Source organism: Coffea arabica, chromosome 1e (genome assembly GCF_036785885.1).
Source record: "Coffea arabica cultivar ET-39 chromosome 1e, Coffea Arabica ET-39 HiFi, whole genome shotgun sequence".
In the NCBI taxonomy this organism is placed as follows: domain Eukaryota; kingdom Viridiplantae; phylum Streptophyta; class Magnoliopsida; order Gentianales; family Rubiaceae; genus Coffea; species Coffea arabica.
Window position 1 is genome coordinate 55,914,254 of NC_092311.1, and position 17,605 is coordinate 55,931,858.

The 17,605-nt window shown below is 37.3% G+C and overlaps 2 protein-coding genes across 5 annotated transcripts; both read left to right on the forward strand.

Annotated features, from left to right (window-relative positions):
- Positions 1-235: 235 nt before the first annotated feature.
- On the forward strand, positions 236-7,672 carry LOC113735869 (long chain acyl-CoA synthetase 1-like). Its single transcript, XM_072066503.1, has 19 exons — positions 236-497; positions 728-791; positions 954-1,043; positions 1,204-1,260; positions 1,406-1,454; positions 1,942-2,018; positions 2,115-2,148; positions 2,235-2,329; positions 3,221-3,388; positions 3,685-3,795; positions 4,187-4,274; positions 4,359-4,425; positions 4,537-4,612; positions 4,930-5,047; positions 5,726-5,971; positions 6,071-6,210; positions 6,323-6,505; positions 7,078-7,197; positions 7,364-7,672. The coding sequence occupies exons 1-19, from the start codon at positions 349-351 to the stop codon at positions 7,409-7,411; spliced, it is 1,980 nt and encodes a 659-aa protein (XP_071922604.1). The 5' UTR covers positions 236-348; the 3' UTR covers positions 7,412-7,672.
- Positions 7,673-9,523: 1,851 nt separating this feature from the next.
- LOC113735848 (flowering time control protein FCA-like) lies at positions 9,524-17,340 on the forward strand. 4 transcript variants are annotated; one of them, XM_027262828.2, is made up of 12 exons: positions 9,525-9,940; positions 10,085-10,158; positions 10,617-10,695; positions 11,686-11,768; positions 11,867-11,918; positions 14,254-14,330; positions 14,819-14,885; positions 15,123-15,202; positions 15,279-15,343; positions 15,967-16,021; positions 16,748-16,942; positions 17,047-17,340. In XM_027262828.2, the coding sequence occupies exons 1-12, from the start codon at positions 9,553-9,555 to the stop codon at positions 17,128-17,130; spliced, it is 1,299 nt and encodes a 432-aa protein (XP_027118629.2). In that variant the 5' UTR covers positions 9,525-9,552; the 3' UTR covers positions 17,131-17,340. The 4 variants fall into 4 exon arrangements, with proteins under 4 accessions (XP_071922644.1, XP_027118629.2, XP_027118641.2 ...); XM_072066544.1 differs by lacking the exon at positions 9,525-9,940 and adding an exon at positions 10,291-10,358; XM_027262840.2 differs by lacking the exon at positions 10,085-10,158 and having other exon boundaries at positions 9,757-9,940.
- The last annotated feature ends 265 nt before the right edge of the window (positions 17,341-17,605 follow it).

Below are 17,605 nucleotides of genomic sequence, written 5' to 3' on the forward strand. Positions count from 1 at the left end.
GATTACTCTCTATCTGCCTACCTTGGCGGCTTCCACTGCTGCTCCACTCCTCCTACCTCCTCCTATCCCATGATATATGTACTCACTAGTGCTACTTAATTACTACTACTCATAAGCTTTATGTGAATCTTTCAAACCAGCTATTACCATACACACACACACACACACACTCTACTTTTGCTGTCGCTGGATGTCATTATCAAATATGAATAACGTAATAACTCATCGCCGAGCTGTCACAACTCACAAGTGGCTTAATGTTTTAAGTAGCTTGAGCTTCCACTCCGCCAAACATTTTTCTTGCTTTCTTCTCTTTTTAAGATTTTTCTGGCATTCTGCTGCTGCGCCATGAAGAAGATGTTTGCTGTCAAGGTGGAAGAAGGAAGGGAGGGCCGGGAAGGCCTGCCGTCCGTTGGCCCCGTCTATCGGAATCTATTAGCCCACCATCACTTTCCGCCCATCGATCCCCATTTATCCACAGCTTGGGAAATCTTTAGGTAATCAATTAATCGATTGATCGTAGGGGGAGTAATAATTTTACAATCTCGACGATCAATTTTCCTAGCCTACCACTTACCATCACTACTCTAGATCTCTCTCCTCATTCTTTAACCCACTCGTTCCGCAGAATACCGCTATGCTCTTCTTCTTACTAATGCATGTGTATGTATAGCTTTTTATCAGTAGTCTCTTCTAAAATGGATATTGATGGATGTTGCGCGTACAGGGCCTCTGCTGAAAAATATCCAGGAAATAGAATGCTAGGATGGCGTCCATTTCTCGATCACAAGGTCTTTACTCTTTATCCATCCATTGCCTACCACACCCTGCCCGGCTTGTATTCTCAGTCTTCTTCTTCTGCTTTCACTGCATCTGCATGCTCAGAATTTTATTTTTTTAACAAAGCTTTTTTTTTTTTTTTTTTTTTTTTTGGGGGTTGGGTCTATATATAGTGGGGCCCTTATGTCTGGAAAACCTACGAAGAAGTCTACGGAGAAACTCTTTGTGCTGGTTCAGCGCTACGAGCACAGGGCATTCAACCTGTAAGTAAGAAGGAAGCACTAGCAGCTAGTGCGCATTTGGAAACTTTTCTTCTCCTCCTCCTTCTTGCTCGATGCCAATTTATAATTGAATTTCCAGACTAGAAATGCTCAATCACCTACTTAGATTTATTAATGAAAACTTTGGTTGGGTCAATTACAGGGCGCCCGGGTGGGCATCTATGGATCAAATTGCCCGCAGTGGATTGTCGCCATGGAGGTTTGCTTTTGCATTTGGAAACTTTCTTCGTTTCTAATTATTACTACTATCTACTATATATATATATACACACACACACACACACACAGAGTCCCCGCACAAGTCAAAAGTATTACTATTAACTTGGAATGCGTTGGTCGTGCAGGCCTGCAGTTCCCAGAGTTTGATTTGCGTCCCTCTCTACGACACTCTCGGTAGAGTTAAAACTTAAAAACCTGTTGCTTTCATTTCAAGCTTTCTCACTCAGCTGCTGCTCCCGCTTGATGCTTCTGTATTCTTCCTCTTCCCCCAACTTGCGGGGACGTCTTTCTAATTCTAACCTAACCTGTACATATATTAAAGTCTTCCTCCTCAATAATTAAACAGAAACTGCACTTTTGAGAGTTCTCTACTACTTGTTACAACATGTTCAATAACCATTTAAAAATAATCCAGGTCTAAACTAATGAAACAGGAGGATGAAACTACTACTATTTTTTGGTGTTGGCAGAAATTTCGGTTAGATTTGCATGGCTACTTCCTCTATTTCTTTCCCATTTTGCATCCAATATCATGCCATATGCAAAGAGGCAATGTAACTGAGTTGAGAAGCGTACCTGTACTCGTCGCTTCATTCAGGTATTTGAGCTTACAAACGACTGACTGATGTTCTACTTTTCGCTTCTCTGTGCGATCGAGCAGGACCAGGAGCTGTTGATTTTATAATAGATCATGCAGATATTGATTTCGTTTTCGTACAGGATAAGAAAGTGAAAGAAGTAAGTTTATTCATAATACTTGACCTTTTTATTTTTATTTTTTTAATTAATTCGTATCATAGCTTTTAACACAACACAAATCTGTTATCCTTGTAGCTTTTGAGGTGCAAGCATGCTCGACGACTGAAATGTGAGTTTTTTTTTTTTTTGTAATTAAATTCTTGCTGTGCAACTGGAAAGCGCCTTCTTAAAAGTTTTCCTCTTTCCTTGTTGCAGTGATAGTTTGCTTCACTTCCATGACAGAGGAAGAGAAGGACGGAGCTGCCTCCATTGGACTGAAATCATATTCTTGGAACGATTTTGTTCGAATGGCAAGTCTCTCACTTCTTTAGGATTTTTTTTTTTTAATTTCTTTTGCAAATGCTATATTTTCTTCTCAACAGCTTCTTGTCTGACAAAGTGGGACTGACATTCTGGTGAGAGAGGAAACGGCTGATAGGACTTTAGTCCTGCATCTGCAAAAATGTTCTGTGCACCAACCACACATGATAGCTATATCCTTTAAGTTATCGTTCTCAGGATCACTCCTTTAACTATATATATATATATATATATATATATATGTACAGGCAGGCAGAGTTCATCAAGTCTGTTTCAGATTCTATTTATTTATTTGTTTTTGAAAACCTCCAAAGTTTTTTGTTTATAAACATGGGGCTATCAACATCAGGCTTTTAAGGAGGGACTTAACCATACTTTTGAGCACCACTTGTACTTTCCTAGCCTGTCTCCAATACATCAAGTAGGTGACGTTAGGAAATGAAAGTAGGACTATTTGTTTACCACATCGTCTGCTCGCAAGGTGTGCCTTGCACACTTTGATGATAAATGATTTGCCTAAATTATTTCACTTAGGCAATTAAAGTCAAAACATGCTTTTTTGGCACTTGATCTGTAATATGATAACTTGTTTTGCTTCTGTACGTTAGGAGATTGGTTATGTATATAGTGCATTATTGAAATGATGTTCTTTTGAGACATTTTGAATGTGTTCAAATGGTCGAAACGTAAAATTTGTACAAGTGTTACTTTATTTTTTATTTTTAATTTTTTACTGCGGTCTTCATGTAACTCTTGGTTCAATTCCCATTGCAATGGCTTCATCTTTTATGCACTCTGGATGTATTCTTCAATTTCCATGCATGTCAAAGTAGCATTTAGTTCCATACTGCCAATTGAGAATTTTTACCCTCTTTTATTAGGGAAAAGAGAATCCCTCAGATCTCTTGCCACCGCAGCCATTTAATATTTGTACAATAATGTACACTAGTGGAACCAGTGGAAATCCAAAAGGTGTTATATTGACTCATGAAAACATTTCAACATGCATCAGAGGGGTTGATATTTTCATGGAACAATTTGAAGATAAGGTATGTCCAACCTGTTTAGCAGATCATACACGTTCATGCTCTCTATATGGAATCTTGTACTTCTTGAACACTGTCTAAGTTGACCTTCAAGTTGCCTGAACGTTTTGCTTTGCAAAATCTACCTCGTTGCTCTTCAAAGTTGTGCATGATCCAGATATATCAATATTTGTGCCTAAATCTTTTTCCTATTTATTATTGATTCATATATTTTTCTCCTTTTTTTATTTTTAATTTTTTTCATATTTCTCTCTCTCCTGCATCCTGTATAAATTATTTTGGGTTGGATATCTGGCCAGATGACAGCGAATGATGTGTACATATCTTTTCTCCCTCTTGCTCACATCCTTGATCGCATGATTGAGGAATACTTTTTCCACAAGGGTGCTTCTGTTGGTTACTATCATGGGGTAAGACTTCATTCTATTGCACAGCGTACTCCCATCATCTGCTTTTACTTATACTTTTCTTGCTTTAAGTATTTGATATGGTTTGACTAGAAAGTGAAAAGAAAAGTATAGAGAGGTGTTGAAATGCAAGCTTCATTGGTGACTCTGGTGCAAAAGATGAAAAACAGGAGTATCCGATTAACCAAAAAATGACAATCCTTTAGTTTTGTATCGGTTCCCTTTCCTTTCCTTTTTTTTTTTTTTTGTTTGAAGATTCTGATGTCATATAGTTCTTCTCACATCTAATTGTTTCAAGCTTTTCAGTAACCAAACCCTAAGCTGTAGCTCTCGACCTCACATAGTCCAACAATAATTTACAAATAGCTAATCCCAGTGCTTGTGCATGATCAAGGATATCAGTGAGATACAGGATGATCTAATGGAGTTGAAGCCAACTTTTCTGGCTGGAGTACCTCGAGTTTTTGAAAGGGTGCACGAAGGCAAGGAAATTTACTAGTCTTTGATCATCTCTGCATATTTTCTGGAACATTTTTAGCTAGAAAATGCTGTTGTCTGTCCTGCAGGTGTGCTAAAAGCACTTGAAGAACTCAATCCAGTGAGGAGGAAAATTTTTGGCATGCTTTACAACTAGTAAATATTTTCATTAGTGTCGTTCCCTGTTCTTCACTAAGTGGTCGTTTTGCTCATACTTCCCCTGTAACATTCTAACCCTGCATGCTAATTGATTCTGCCTTGTCTCAGCAAGCTTAACTGGATGAAGCGAGGCTACAAACAGAAACATGCATCTCCAATAGCAGATCTTCTAGCTTTTAGGAAGGTCGTACATGTCCTTTTATTTATGTTACAAGAAGATCTATCGCTTCGAAGTTTTAATTGATTTCTGGATAAGGCAGACATTAAAGAATTGTACCTCAAGCCTTTTACCCAGTGGTGTAGATTTATGAGATTACTTCCTGACTTTTAATGATTATTGGGCAAAATTTTGTTGATATACTGTAACAGGTTGTCACCAAGAGAGCTTAAACCATTAAGTACCCTCGAAATAGCTTCCCACCTTGGAGGGAACTTCTTTTGATGGTCAAGCAAAAACAACGTGATCTATTGACTTATCTCTTTCTTTGTTTTGGTAATTAGGTCAAGGCCAGGTTAGGTGGCCGGATTCGTCTGATAGTTTCTGGTGGTGCACCACTAGGCAGTGAGGTGGAAGAATTCTTGCGGGTCACGTCGTGTGCTTTTGTTTTGCAAGGCTATGGTAAACAACTTATGCTTAATAGAAAGCATCTCTTTCCTAGTTACCTATCAACACTGCACTATATTCTGTGAAGGTGAAAGTCTTTCCTCACATTAATTTGGTCACTCATACCTTATCTTACAGTTGATGTGTTCAAGTTCCTCAAAAGTTATATTTTTGAACTCATGAATAGCACTTGATTTATGTGACTGCTCTTTTAACTTTTCGAGCTGATTCAACCATCTTTGGTTTCTATGCTTACTGGTTTATCCTTGATGCAGTATATAAATACATCCTCGAAATAGCAGCAGACGATTCCCAGATTACGATCTTACTCTAGATTAGATTATGCTCACATTACTCTTGAAGTACAAATGTTTAATTGGACAGTTTCAGTCCAAGAATGAAAGATTGAACCAATAAGGTCAAAACAGTCAAAGTTTTAAGTATAGTTATTGAATTGCCAGAAATGTTTAGGGTGCATAAATTGACAACCCTAACACATTTGATGCAACTATTATGTGCATATACTCTTCCAGATGACTTTTGTTTCGTTGTGATATACTTGAAACTTGCCAATGGAAGTATCAAATTCAAGGCAAGAAATTATTTATAATTTTGCAAGTTCATGCAGTCAATCTCACTTTTGTGTTTAAATTTCTATATGCTCCTTAGAGCGGTGCAATTTTGTTTATCCAGGGTTGACGGAGACTTGTGGATTGGCCAGCCTTGGCTTTCCCGATGAAATGTGCTTGATCGGAACAGTTGGTTCTGCATTTGTATACAACGAAATTCGTCTGGAGGAAGTCCCAGAAATGGGCTACTATCCACTTGGAGATCGTCCTTGTGGTGAGATTTGTGTCAGAGGGAAGATGTCTTTTGCAGGATACTACAAGAACCCGGAATTAACAAGAGAAACTATAAGAGATGGGTGGTTCCACACAGGTGATTCTTTTTTTTTTCTTCTTTCTTTTCTTTCTTTCCTAGTAGAAATTTGTTTGAACTGTATGTTTTCTTATTCATTTCATCCTCTGATGGAATCAGGTGACATAGGAGAGATGTCAGAAAATGGTGTTATAACGATTATTGATAGAAAGAAAAATCTTATCAAGCTATCTCAAGGGGAATATGTTGCAGTTGAATATCTGGAAAAAGTTTATTGTGTTTCGCCAACAATTGAAGATGTAAGTATCAAATTTCTGATTCATATAATCAGATTATACTAGTTGTAGTATTATATCGATTGCTCAGCTACCATGCACGTTGAGCCTATGTTTGATGATTCTTGTCTTTTAGATCTGGGTGTATGGAGATAGCTTTAAGTCAATGCTGATTGCTGTTGTGGTACCACATGAGGAGAACACGGTAAAATGGGCACGGCATAAAGGCTATCAAGACTCCTTTTCCGGATTGTGCTCGCTCAACCAGCTGCAAGACCTTATCCTACAGGAGCTAAGGTCCACAGCAGAGAGAAACAAGGTCAATTTTCATACTCTATTACACAAATGACAAACCTGGAAAAGTAGAACAACTCCCAAACCCCCTGTCCCCCCTCCGCGGTAATTTGGTTCTATATTCCTGGAATTTTTTGGCCTGAACCATCCATCTACTTACTGGTCTCAGTTTAGTTTCTCCGAGCTTGACATTAATGTCAAGCTGAAACAGTTTGGACTTTGGATACTTCTCGAGAGAATCTGAAGTGGAGCAGTAGTCAGTTCTGCTTCGAAAGAAACGAGATATGCCCCTTCTCATAAATAACCAACACGTTTTTTGTGAAAAAAAAAAAAGAAAAACCAACGTAACTCAAAACTCTTCTCTGGTTTGATGGGTAATCCTCTAGTTTTTAAAAACTTCAATAAAATGCGACTGCCATCTACAAGTTTGACTGCAAACATCATGCTGCTTCTCAGTCTCGTGACTTTAACATCATCATGCTGCTTCTCAGTCTCATGACTTGTACCTAGGAAAAGTGAAAATGAAAAATATATGATTTTGTTTGTGAGACACGCATCTAGTGTTCAACCCAACGTCTGCTGCTATACACTTTTCAGCTGAGAGGCTTTGAGCATATCAAAGCGATTATTCTGGAACCCCAACCTTTTGAGCTGCAAGCAGATTTGATGACTCCAACTTTGAAGAAGAAAAGGGATCAGTTACTTAAGCGCTACAAGGTGATGTGATCTGATATGACTCCATAAATTTCTCGTCTCTCGGTTGGTTCCATAAATGTTTCTTCCTAGATCGTCAAACCACTCGCAAAGTAACAGACTTGGGAATGGAATACAATATGCAACCTTACCTGCAATGATGGTAATGGATTCGTTTGTTTGGTTGCAGGGGGAAATTGAGGGTCTGTATGAGAAACTCTCTGGTGTTAAGCGCTAAATCCATTGCGCTTCGTGGCATCATTGCAATTTAGATTTGGAGACTGCCAATATCAGTATGTGGCTGCTGGCCTGCGGCTGTTAGTGCAGGAGGAGCAATGTTCCGACTTCGTTTGTGTGTGTTCATATTATGTGAGTGAATTGCCACCAAACTCCTCAGTGTGTATGTGTAACTTCAATGCCAGTTTACTCTCTTTTTTTACTTTTATACACCCATAACAAACAAAATGATACTAAATATAAAACCTTTCCCCTTCGCCTATATTGCTTTTTCTCGTCAAATGTTGGACAAAATTCCTTTGGGTAAAAATGAGATGTACTGTTCACACGCAGATCATTTTTTGTCCTCCTAATCCTCAAATGATAACTCCTGAAATCAATGACCAAAACCGTGCGAGGCAGGGACAGAGCGGTAGGCGGGGGATGGGAGAGGAGCCGACGACGGGGTAGGGTGTCAGTTATTTCAAAGGAATTTTTTTTTTTTTTTTTTATCGGACATGATAGACTTCATATTACACCTATTCCTATTCTGTACTAGGTGGAGGGGGTCATCACTCATCATTGGCTCAGACGAATGCTTACGCTCCTACTGGCCAAACATTTCAAAAAATCATGAATATTAGAATGTAGGAGGATTCGATTCTTGACCTAAATTCAAATAGAGTTTTAAAACTTTCTTGGTGGCCAATTACTTTGGGAGTAGTTGATTATGCCATTCTTAATTAGAGCGAGGGAATTTGAATGCAAAATTTCTAATTTCAAAAATAAAAAGAGCAAAACATTCTCGAAATGCATTGCTCAATAATTTTTTTTTTTAATAAATGAAATGCTCATCAGATTTTGAAGCAAAACCGGATTGTTTAAATTTGCAATTTGGCTTGAAATTTTGTCGCGTGAAGATTTTCTAGTAAAGTAATAGTAGCGCACCAATTCGTAAAATGTAACTTATTTTTTTGGTTAACTTCAACATGTCCCAGTGAAATATGTGACTTGCTTACTTTGCATCCTCTATTGTCCAATTCAATCAATTTTCCATTTTCTCGAATGCGATGCAATCAACCAAATACATCCAAAATTAAAAGTTAACTTTCGCATTTTTGCACAAAAAGTACAAATAAAAGTCATAATTATTTATGGATATGGGTTAAAAAAATGCACATGAAGGCAATTAACTTTTGCAAATAATGGATTTCATTGAAGGAAATATTTTTTGCTTTTTTATTTTTGCTTATGTGCAAATATACACATATATATGTATTTATAGTAGAATCATTAATTTCATTGAGGGCATGTGTATATCCTTCTGCTGCAGCATATACTAAATCCAATTTAATTTGTGGTTACGAGAATCATTGGAGTAAATTTGGGGAAACTAACAAGTCTAAGGACCAAATTGATCCAATTGAAAAATTAAGAAGGCAAAATGGGAAGGACATATGCTTTTGAGGGTATATTTTGATTATTTCATTAGTCAGAGTAGTGACGCAAGAGTTGAAATATTTATGTAGTACTTTGACGGAAGTTGGTTTTCTTTTTTACTCTTTTTTTTTTTGTTTTTGGAAAATAGATCATTTAATTCCTAAACTTTGTGTCAATTGAATTCATAATTTTTATTTCTGACCAATTTGATACTTAAATTTATTTTGTAGTTTCAATTAAGGATTTTCATGGTGGCACCATTAACTAAAGCCAATTTGATTCATAATTGATTAATTTAACAGGAATATTATAGGAACGTCGTTCATGGGACTGCAGTATAAATAATAAATATATTATGTAAAAATCTCCAAATAAAGTTTTTTTAAAATTTAATCTTGTGAGTTTTTACATGATTCTCTTGCTTTTATCACAATCTTGTGAGCAACGTTTCAAAATACCTCCATTCAAATGATCAATTAAGAGCTAGATCGATTTTAGGTGATGGTGCACCACAGAAGTTTTTAATTGAAATCGAAAAATAAATTCACATATCAAATTGTTAAGAAATAAAATTTAGGAACTAAATCGATAAAGCAAGAATTTAGGGACTAAATTGCCCATTTACTTCTTTTTTTTTTTTTTTGGGATAGGAGTTGTCGGGCACCACGGTGTGTGACACTGATAAATACTCTAAGTTTCTTTAAAAAAAGAAAAGAAAAATCGATGGATGATCCACACAGACGAGGAGGAGGAGGAGAAGAACGCTGCGGCGGCGGCGACGACCGGTCAGCTCCCGAGTCTATCCTCCGCAATTCGCATCCCTCCGATGACTCTGTCCCCGTGTCCGACCCTCACTATCATCATGCCCACAGTCACGATAACAAAAGCAGAGGTAACCCCTCGTACGCTGACTACTATAACCGCCAGCAGGAGCGTCGCCGTCACCACCATAGCTTCAATTCCGAACCCAATGACTACCCAGCAGCTGCCCGGGTAGACAGTAATTTCACTTGTCATTCCCTCTCACCCTGCTCCTCCTCCTCCGGAGTCCGCAAGAGGCAGTTTTCACACTCCAATGACTCCCTCCAACTCCAAGGGACTTCTGCTCCTGGTACCGCTGCCCCTGCCACCCTCCTCTTCCAAATCTCTCACTGTCTCTTTTTTATCTTTCATTTTTAGGATATCTCTCTATCCGATGCTTATGGACGCTGTCACACTAAAACTTCTGTCTTCTCTCATATCATCATATCATTAGATCATTATGGTAATGGCTGCACAATTGTGAAGCTATACGTAGCCGGAGTTCCAAAAACAGCCACGCGAGAAGATGTAAGTCTGCAATTTGCATTTTATTCCCTTTAACTAATCCAACACCATTTACTTCTCAACCTATTCAACTCTGTTGCTCATTCCCATTGATGATGGAACGGCCACCAACCCCATTCGCTTCTCTACCTTCAGCTGCAACTCCAATGGTCAAACCCATTTCCATTGCTCTATACCCTCTCACTTGCCCCAACATCCTACTCGTAATCGTCTTTTCCTTTTAGCTTGTTTCTGCATCATTTACAGATGTCAGTAGTGCTTTTTTACGGTGAACATTGTGAATATTTATTGTGGCTGTTATCTTTTTCTCATTTTTACTTACTGGCATCATTTGTTACTTTACAGAAAAATTATTCTACTACTTAATCATCTCGAATTTCCACTTTTTATGATTTTCCCATCCGTCAACTTTGGACACATAGTCCCTTTTCTAACTTCGCTACTTTCTTATCCTACGTCAGATTGGATCTGTTTTCGCAGAACATGGCAATATTGTCGAGATTGTTCTTATCAGAGATAAAAGGACTGGTCAACAAGGAGGTATAACACGATGGCATCTTGTACTAGCTCCCTTTTGTTACGGTCAAGCAATGGTCTCCTGGATTATGTTTCCTTTTTTTTTTTCTCGCAAGATGTTAGTCCTTTTAAACCATGCCTGTAAATGGTGTTCAATTTGATAAAAAAAAAAAAAAAAAATTTTTTTGGCTACTTCGTTGCACTTCAATTTGTTGGAGGAGTCATGTTTGAAGTCCTATGGCTAATTAGTTGGTTCTGCCTCATGATTGTTGTGCTTGCAGAATTTTAAAGTTCAATTTGAAGCCTTGAACTGCCCAACTTGGTGGTTTGGTTAAGGTTCTGAGAGCTGAGTCTTGTAGTTAGTATAAAACCAGTGTTGTGCAAAAGTATCCCTCCTTGATTCCTGAAGAATGGCAAGCAAAAGAGAAGAATAAAAACCAAAATAAATTCACGAGATTGTGGAATGTGCTAATATACATATTTTGTTGCTGTAATCCAATGTCTTTAATGGCTTGGGCCCATTTATCTCAGGATTCTCCCTGCAGAGTTGGCTTATAACTAATCTGAAATATATATTTAAACATGTCAGATTTAGTGGCTGACTTCTATTTTCCTTTTAGTGGTTAATCTAATCAGATATCCAGAACTTAATAGCGTGCTATCACATTGGATGGTTATAAAACTAATTGCTTCAAATATTGCAATGTATCCAATTGGTGGTTTATCATTTTTTGTGTCATTAACCCAAAACTTGTCATGCCAATTTATAAATTTTGTGGTTTATTTCAATGTATCAACATAGTGTGCATAAAGTGCTATTGATATTTCCATGATTTTTTTGGGGGCATCTGGATGTGGTTCTTGCAATCCCAGATTGGTACTGCTTTTGGCTACTCTTTATGAGTTAGATATTTCAAGTAGGACTCAAGGTCTCGAGGGTTTTGTGCGATATATGCTTGCATGAACATTGGAGGTATGGTATGATCTAATCTACATGTTAAATACTATTTGCAGAATGTTGCTTTGTGAAGTATGCAACAATAGAGGAAGCTGACAGAGCCATTCGAGCATTACATGATCGATATACATTTCCTGGGGTTAGTTTAATTTCTGGTAGTCATAAAATTTCTAGCTTTTCCTCCAAAGAAAGGCATTCTGTGCACTCTGATTCATGATGGTTAACTGCCTTTTGCAGGGAGTGGCACCTCTGACAGTCAGATATGCTGATGGGCAAAAGGAACGCTATGGTAATTTCTGACATGGAAGTTTTATTTTGTTTATTCACTGTTTGACCCTTGCTGCTGTACTTTATTCATCAGGGTGAGACTGGACACAAGTATGTTCTACTTTTTCACTTCTTTGCCATAGGAAGAGGTATTCTCAGTAGTTAGCTTGTGGTTTGTAATTAGCTTAGGATATGATTCTTACTTTTTGTCTTCTCATTTTCTTGTGGAATCTTGTTTGCTGAGTTATGCTAATATTCAAAGTTAATAGCAGGCAAACACATATTACTTGAGTTGCATTTATTTTCTTGTTGGTACAGTTATTGTCTGTGGTTTTAAGCTCAGACCGGACCAGCCGGTTTGACCAGTTGAATGGTGAATTGGTTAGTCCTCCAGTCTGAGTTGGTGTTGAGAATCAGGTGCAAGAAACTCGGTCAAAACCGATCTAAAAACCGGTTTGACCGCAAATTGGCAATACCCAAGAAAATCGGTTTTTTTGCTATTTTCTGTTTTGGCTGAATTTTGATTTTTTTCTTGGACTTTTTTATAATTTCCTAAACGACTAACAATAACATAGCAACCCTAAAAGCTTGAGATTTGGTTAAATTTTTGACAGCTCTAAAATCAAACAAAAAATGAAAGAAATGTAGCATGAAAGGATGAGAAGAAAAGAAGAAGAATTGAAGAAATCTTACATGAGAAAGGGTGAAAAGATCTAAAATCAGAAGAAAAGAAAAGGAAATCAAGAATGGTAGAAGGGAAGATAAACGAAAGAGGAGAAGAAGAGAGTGTAAAAGAAATAAAAATAAACCGTTAGAAAAAAGGAAAAAAACTAAACACATGAACTGGAAACTTTGTGATGTGGGACATAAGGAACTGGAAAGTGGAAAGCTTTTGATGGCGGACAGGCGGAGAAGAAGTATAACAAGGAATCCGTTATAAGTTATAAACTTTTCTCATATTATAGTATTATACTCTGACCCCTTAATGTTTTGAACAATCATAAAATTCTTTTATACTTCATTTCAACCATAGTTTTTGTATTTTTACAATGGTTCATATTTTCATTCTGTATTCATCATCTTATGGAATTAAGACTCCATAATGTTACCATATGTTACTTAAAAAGTTTTATCAAGCACTTTGTATATTTTACCATCCATTGTGTTTGGTTATCATTAATTTGATCCCTCAATACATAGGACATCTGGGGAAAAATTGAAATCACTCCAAGTACATATTTATTTTATATATAATTCAAAATATATTTATGGTGTGGTGGGAGTCCTACTAGAAAATTGTTTCACTTAACATTGGCGAATCACAACTGCACTTAATGATCCTTGCTGTGAATGGGTTGTGTTTATTAAATTTATACATGAAATTAGTAGAGTATGTTTTTGAAATGATGGAGAAAATTTATTGCTATGGCCTTCATAGTGTGTTGTGAGGTGTCTATCATGGGAAAAAAATCTTAAAAGAAAATAAATGTATATATCCAAAGAAAAATCAGAGAAAAGTTTTATTCAAAATTTTTTTTTAGTAACACTTTATACCAACATCTGTAGTTTAATTGGATGAACACAAACTTAAGAGACCATATACTTTTGGGGTGATTCTGTTGTCCAAAGAGGAAAAACAGGACTTTTTTTTCGTCTAATGGAAGTTTGTCTTTTCTTATTTGACAAGAAAATCTTAAAATAGATGTAACACAAAATAGATGTACATATTTTAAAATCTTTTGGAAGAATAGGAGACTCTCATTTAGATATTTCTTGGAAGCCATACTTGCTTTTTTGTAGTTGTGGTGGTTTGAACCTGGAGGCCTTGTAAAAGTTAATTACCTAGACTTCTTCTTTGATTTTGTGTTACATCTTAGATTGTGTCTTCCTTAGATGATTTTTTTAAGTACTTCTATAGCAGTGTGGTTTAGAAGCCAGTGACGGTCATATAATTGTTCTGCTTTGAGTTTGATGGCCCTATAAAAGTAAGCAACTGTCTTGACTTCCAGTAACTTGGATTCTGCGTATGTCATATGGTGAATTTTGTTTAACGGATTTGGAAATTTTTTGTTTTCCCCTGTGGAACTATATCATTATCTGTATTGACTCTATTTTTAACACTGGTGTAAAATTGTGGAACTACTACTCTACAAGTAGATGTTGTCCAAGTGATTGAGGTTCAGCTGCTTTTCTTATTTTATCTGACCTATGGCCTCTGAATTTATTTTCTTCTTTATAGCTTTCTGGGACTTGTTTGTTTGTTTGTATGAGATCAGGATTTGGATGTTTGCATAAAATTTTGTTTCAGTTGCATCTCTGAAGTTTTATAATGTTTATGCTGCATATATGCCTTGCAGGTAGCTTTGACCAGCAATTGTTGAAATTGTACGTCGGTTGTGTGAACAAACAATCTACAGATACAGAAATTGAAGAAGTACTGTCCACCTGATAAGCTTTCATCCCTTATTGTCTCGTACAATTTGGGGCACATGTACTGCAGAATGCCTATTTCTGCTATCCTGCTTTTGTGGTCTTCTGCTTGTGGTGCTCTTTCTCCTAGAAGTTTATAGGAAAATGATTTGGCCTATCTATAAACTTGTGATATGTTGTTTTCAATACATTTCCATGATTGTGGTCTTTTAGGTTTCTTTTTATTTTTTATTTACCTTTTTTGTTTGGGATTAATCTTAACTTCTGTGAGCTGGTCTTGACAATGTAAAAAGTATTGTTATCATGATGAATATCACAAAAACAGATAGTTTAGGTTAAAAAGTTTGGTAGATGAAACTTTCTTAGTAAGTGACATTAAATCGGCCTAATAACAGTGATGCATTTGAATGGACTTTCATTTGAAACTTCAACTTCTAACATGAGTTATGGTGCATGTTCTTTTCTATTGAGACGGTATGCTCTTAATGTCAGATATTTTCTCGATTTGGAATTGTTGAAGATGTCTTCATTGTGCGGGATGAAATGAGACAACATCGGGGTATGTACCCAAGTCTCTCTCATAGTAAAAGCAGAATGGTTAAATTTGTTTAACTGTAGGATATGCTTCAGGGTCCTGACTAGTTTATCAGGTTATTTCTCAGTGTGTCTTTAATACTCTTGACATTGTCATCCGTCTCTTCTGCTTGCCACCATCTTGTATACTCTTCATCCTTGTTTATGAATCTTCTCCTAATCATGTTTTTTTGTTGTTGTGGACATCCTTGCTGCTCTCAAGGATGTGCATTTGTTCAGTTCTCTCGTAGAGAAATGGCAGTTGCTGCAATCAATGGCCTACATGGCAGCTACATCATGAGGGTAAGCTCAGTGCATCTAGGACTTTTGACTTAGTTTTCTTAGCTTATAATGTAATTTCGTTTTACTTGTGACTTAGGGTTGTAATCAGCCATTAATCGTTCGTTTTGCGGATCCTAAGAAGCCTAGGTTGGGAGGTCCAAGGTTGGTCGCTCTCCAGCTCTACCATCACCTCAGATAATTATTTTCATAAGAACACTGCTTATGGAAATCTAGCGATGTGCCAAATACACATTACAGTTGTCCTGACAGAAAACCCTTATGATCTCTTCCAGTTATTATTAGCCTATTAGCTGACATGAGTTATCTTTCAAATGACTTTGGTTGGAACAGAATAGAGGCTTGCTGTAAAAGACAATTAGTTCTTGCTATACCCTGAGCCTGCTGGGAATGATGTGGTATTATGTGGTTTTGTTCCGATAAGTCTTGTCCTTTCACCAATAAAACTGCCCTGGTGGTTTATCAGTGTCACTACTTGTTGCGTGCTTCATTCTTGAGTTTCCTTTAGGTTTGATCACACTTCCATTGGCCCTCCCTAAGCACTAAAAAAGTCATTTTTATTGTAAATATTTGATTTACCCACTAAATTACTCAAATTGTGGTATGTCTTTCTTTTCCCGCTGTATGTGAGGACAGATGTAGCTTTGCATTGCCTTTTATGGTAAAGTAATTTCAGAATATTAGTTTTATTTTTCTCTCGTGCTTAGCTTGTCGCTTTTCGCATTGTCTTGTGGGTTATGTATTGCTTCAATTCCGGTGCATTGCAGGGCTGCATCGTATTTGGATGATCGAGTAGCTGTTGTGCATAATGATTTCCATCCTGTGAGTCTTTAACATATTTAATAATGTTGCTTGCTTCATATTATGGGATGATGATGCTCATGTTCCTTGCATCTACATGTTTCCCTTGACACATTGGTGAAACCTATACATTTGACGAGATAAACATTCAATACACGTATCTTGGAGCGCCTTGCGTGCTTTGGATGATTAATTTAAGTTTCTCGCGAAATGTACTTAATAATCTGTTTTCTGGAAAACACATTCTTGGCAGTGGGATTATGCACCAACTTTTGACATCCAACCCAGTTGGTATTAAAGTTTTCACTAGAATCTACTACTTATAAAGTGTGCATATTATTAGGGCATCAAAAAGTTGAGCTATGTGAGAATGCTTTGAAGTGATGTAGCCAATTTAGATGGATTTCAACTAGTCAAGATGCAATTGTGCAAATAGAAAATTATTGCAACAAGTACAAAAGGTTGGGAAACCATGAGTAATGACCAATCTTGAGATTACGTGAGCAAAATTTTGGTTGGTAAAAGTCGATTGGACTAGGGCTACTGAATCCCATCTTGTTCACATAGGAAGCCTGCGTCTTGTGCCTGTAGAGATGTGGTTTTAAAGCATGTTTGGGGTGCCTTCTGTGTTCCTCAATCTTCTTTTGTCTTTATGTATGGATTTTGCCTTTCTGTTTCATTTGTTCCCTGAAAACCTACCTGCATGATTTGGCCTGACGTTGAAGTGCATCGGCCATGTTTCTGCAGTCAACATATAATAGATGCAAGCCTGAGTTAGCATGTGCCAGCAACGCTTCAGAGAGCATGCCGAATTCCTCTTTGTCTTGTTCATCTTTTGGAGCGATTACTGGCATCGACTCCTCTGTGGAATGCGAGTGGAGTGAACATATGTGCCCTGATGGATGCCCATATTATTACAATTGCGTAACAAGCGAGAGCAGGGTAAAAAGCATAGAAGTATTTTATTTAGTACATTATGATGGAAGGTGTTTGGTCGTCATTTCCTTAACATGCCTCTTTAATGTTTCTTGAATTGTTTGTTTTAGTGGGAGAAACCTGAGGAGTATGCACTGTATGAACGGCAGCTTCTAAAGCTGGAGGAGCAGCCACAGGTACAGATTTCGCATTAAGAGGTCGTTTGTACCGAAAAGATTTGTCAGTGTGTAGTGTAGTGTAGGTCTTACTATATAATCAGGTGTTTCCTTCCGCTCAGCATCTCCTCCAATACAATATGTAGCCTTCCTTTTTTATGCCAGTAGTGTGTATGACCATTGAACTGGGAGGTTGGGTGCTGAATTGGATTACTATGGCAAATATATTATATTATATTGTTATGCCGCTGTTACACTTTTCTGAAAGAAAATGGGATTGGAACCTTTCCAGCTCACACAGAGAGCCCAGTTCATTTCGAAAGTGCGTAACAGAAAAATCATGGACATGTGGATGGACATGGCCGCCACCAGGTGGGTGGGTGGGTACGTCCATGTCTTGTTTGCAGGCGTTGAAGCAAAAGCTTAGGAGTCGCTGTATTCTCCAGATTCTGCAAGAGCAGAATCTGGCCACAGAGCCAAACAAGGAGTCGAAATGGGAAAGAAATTCTTTCTG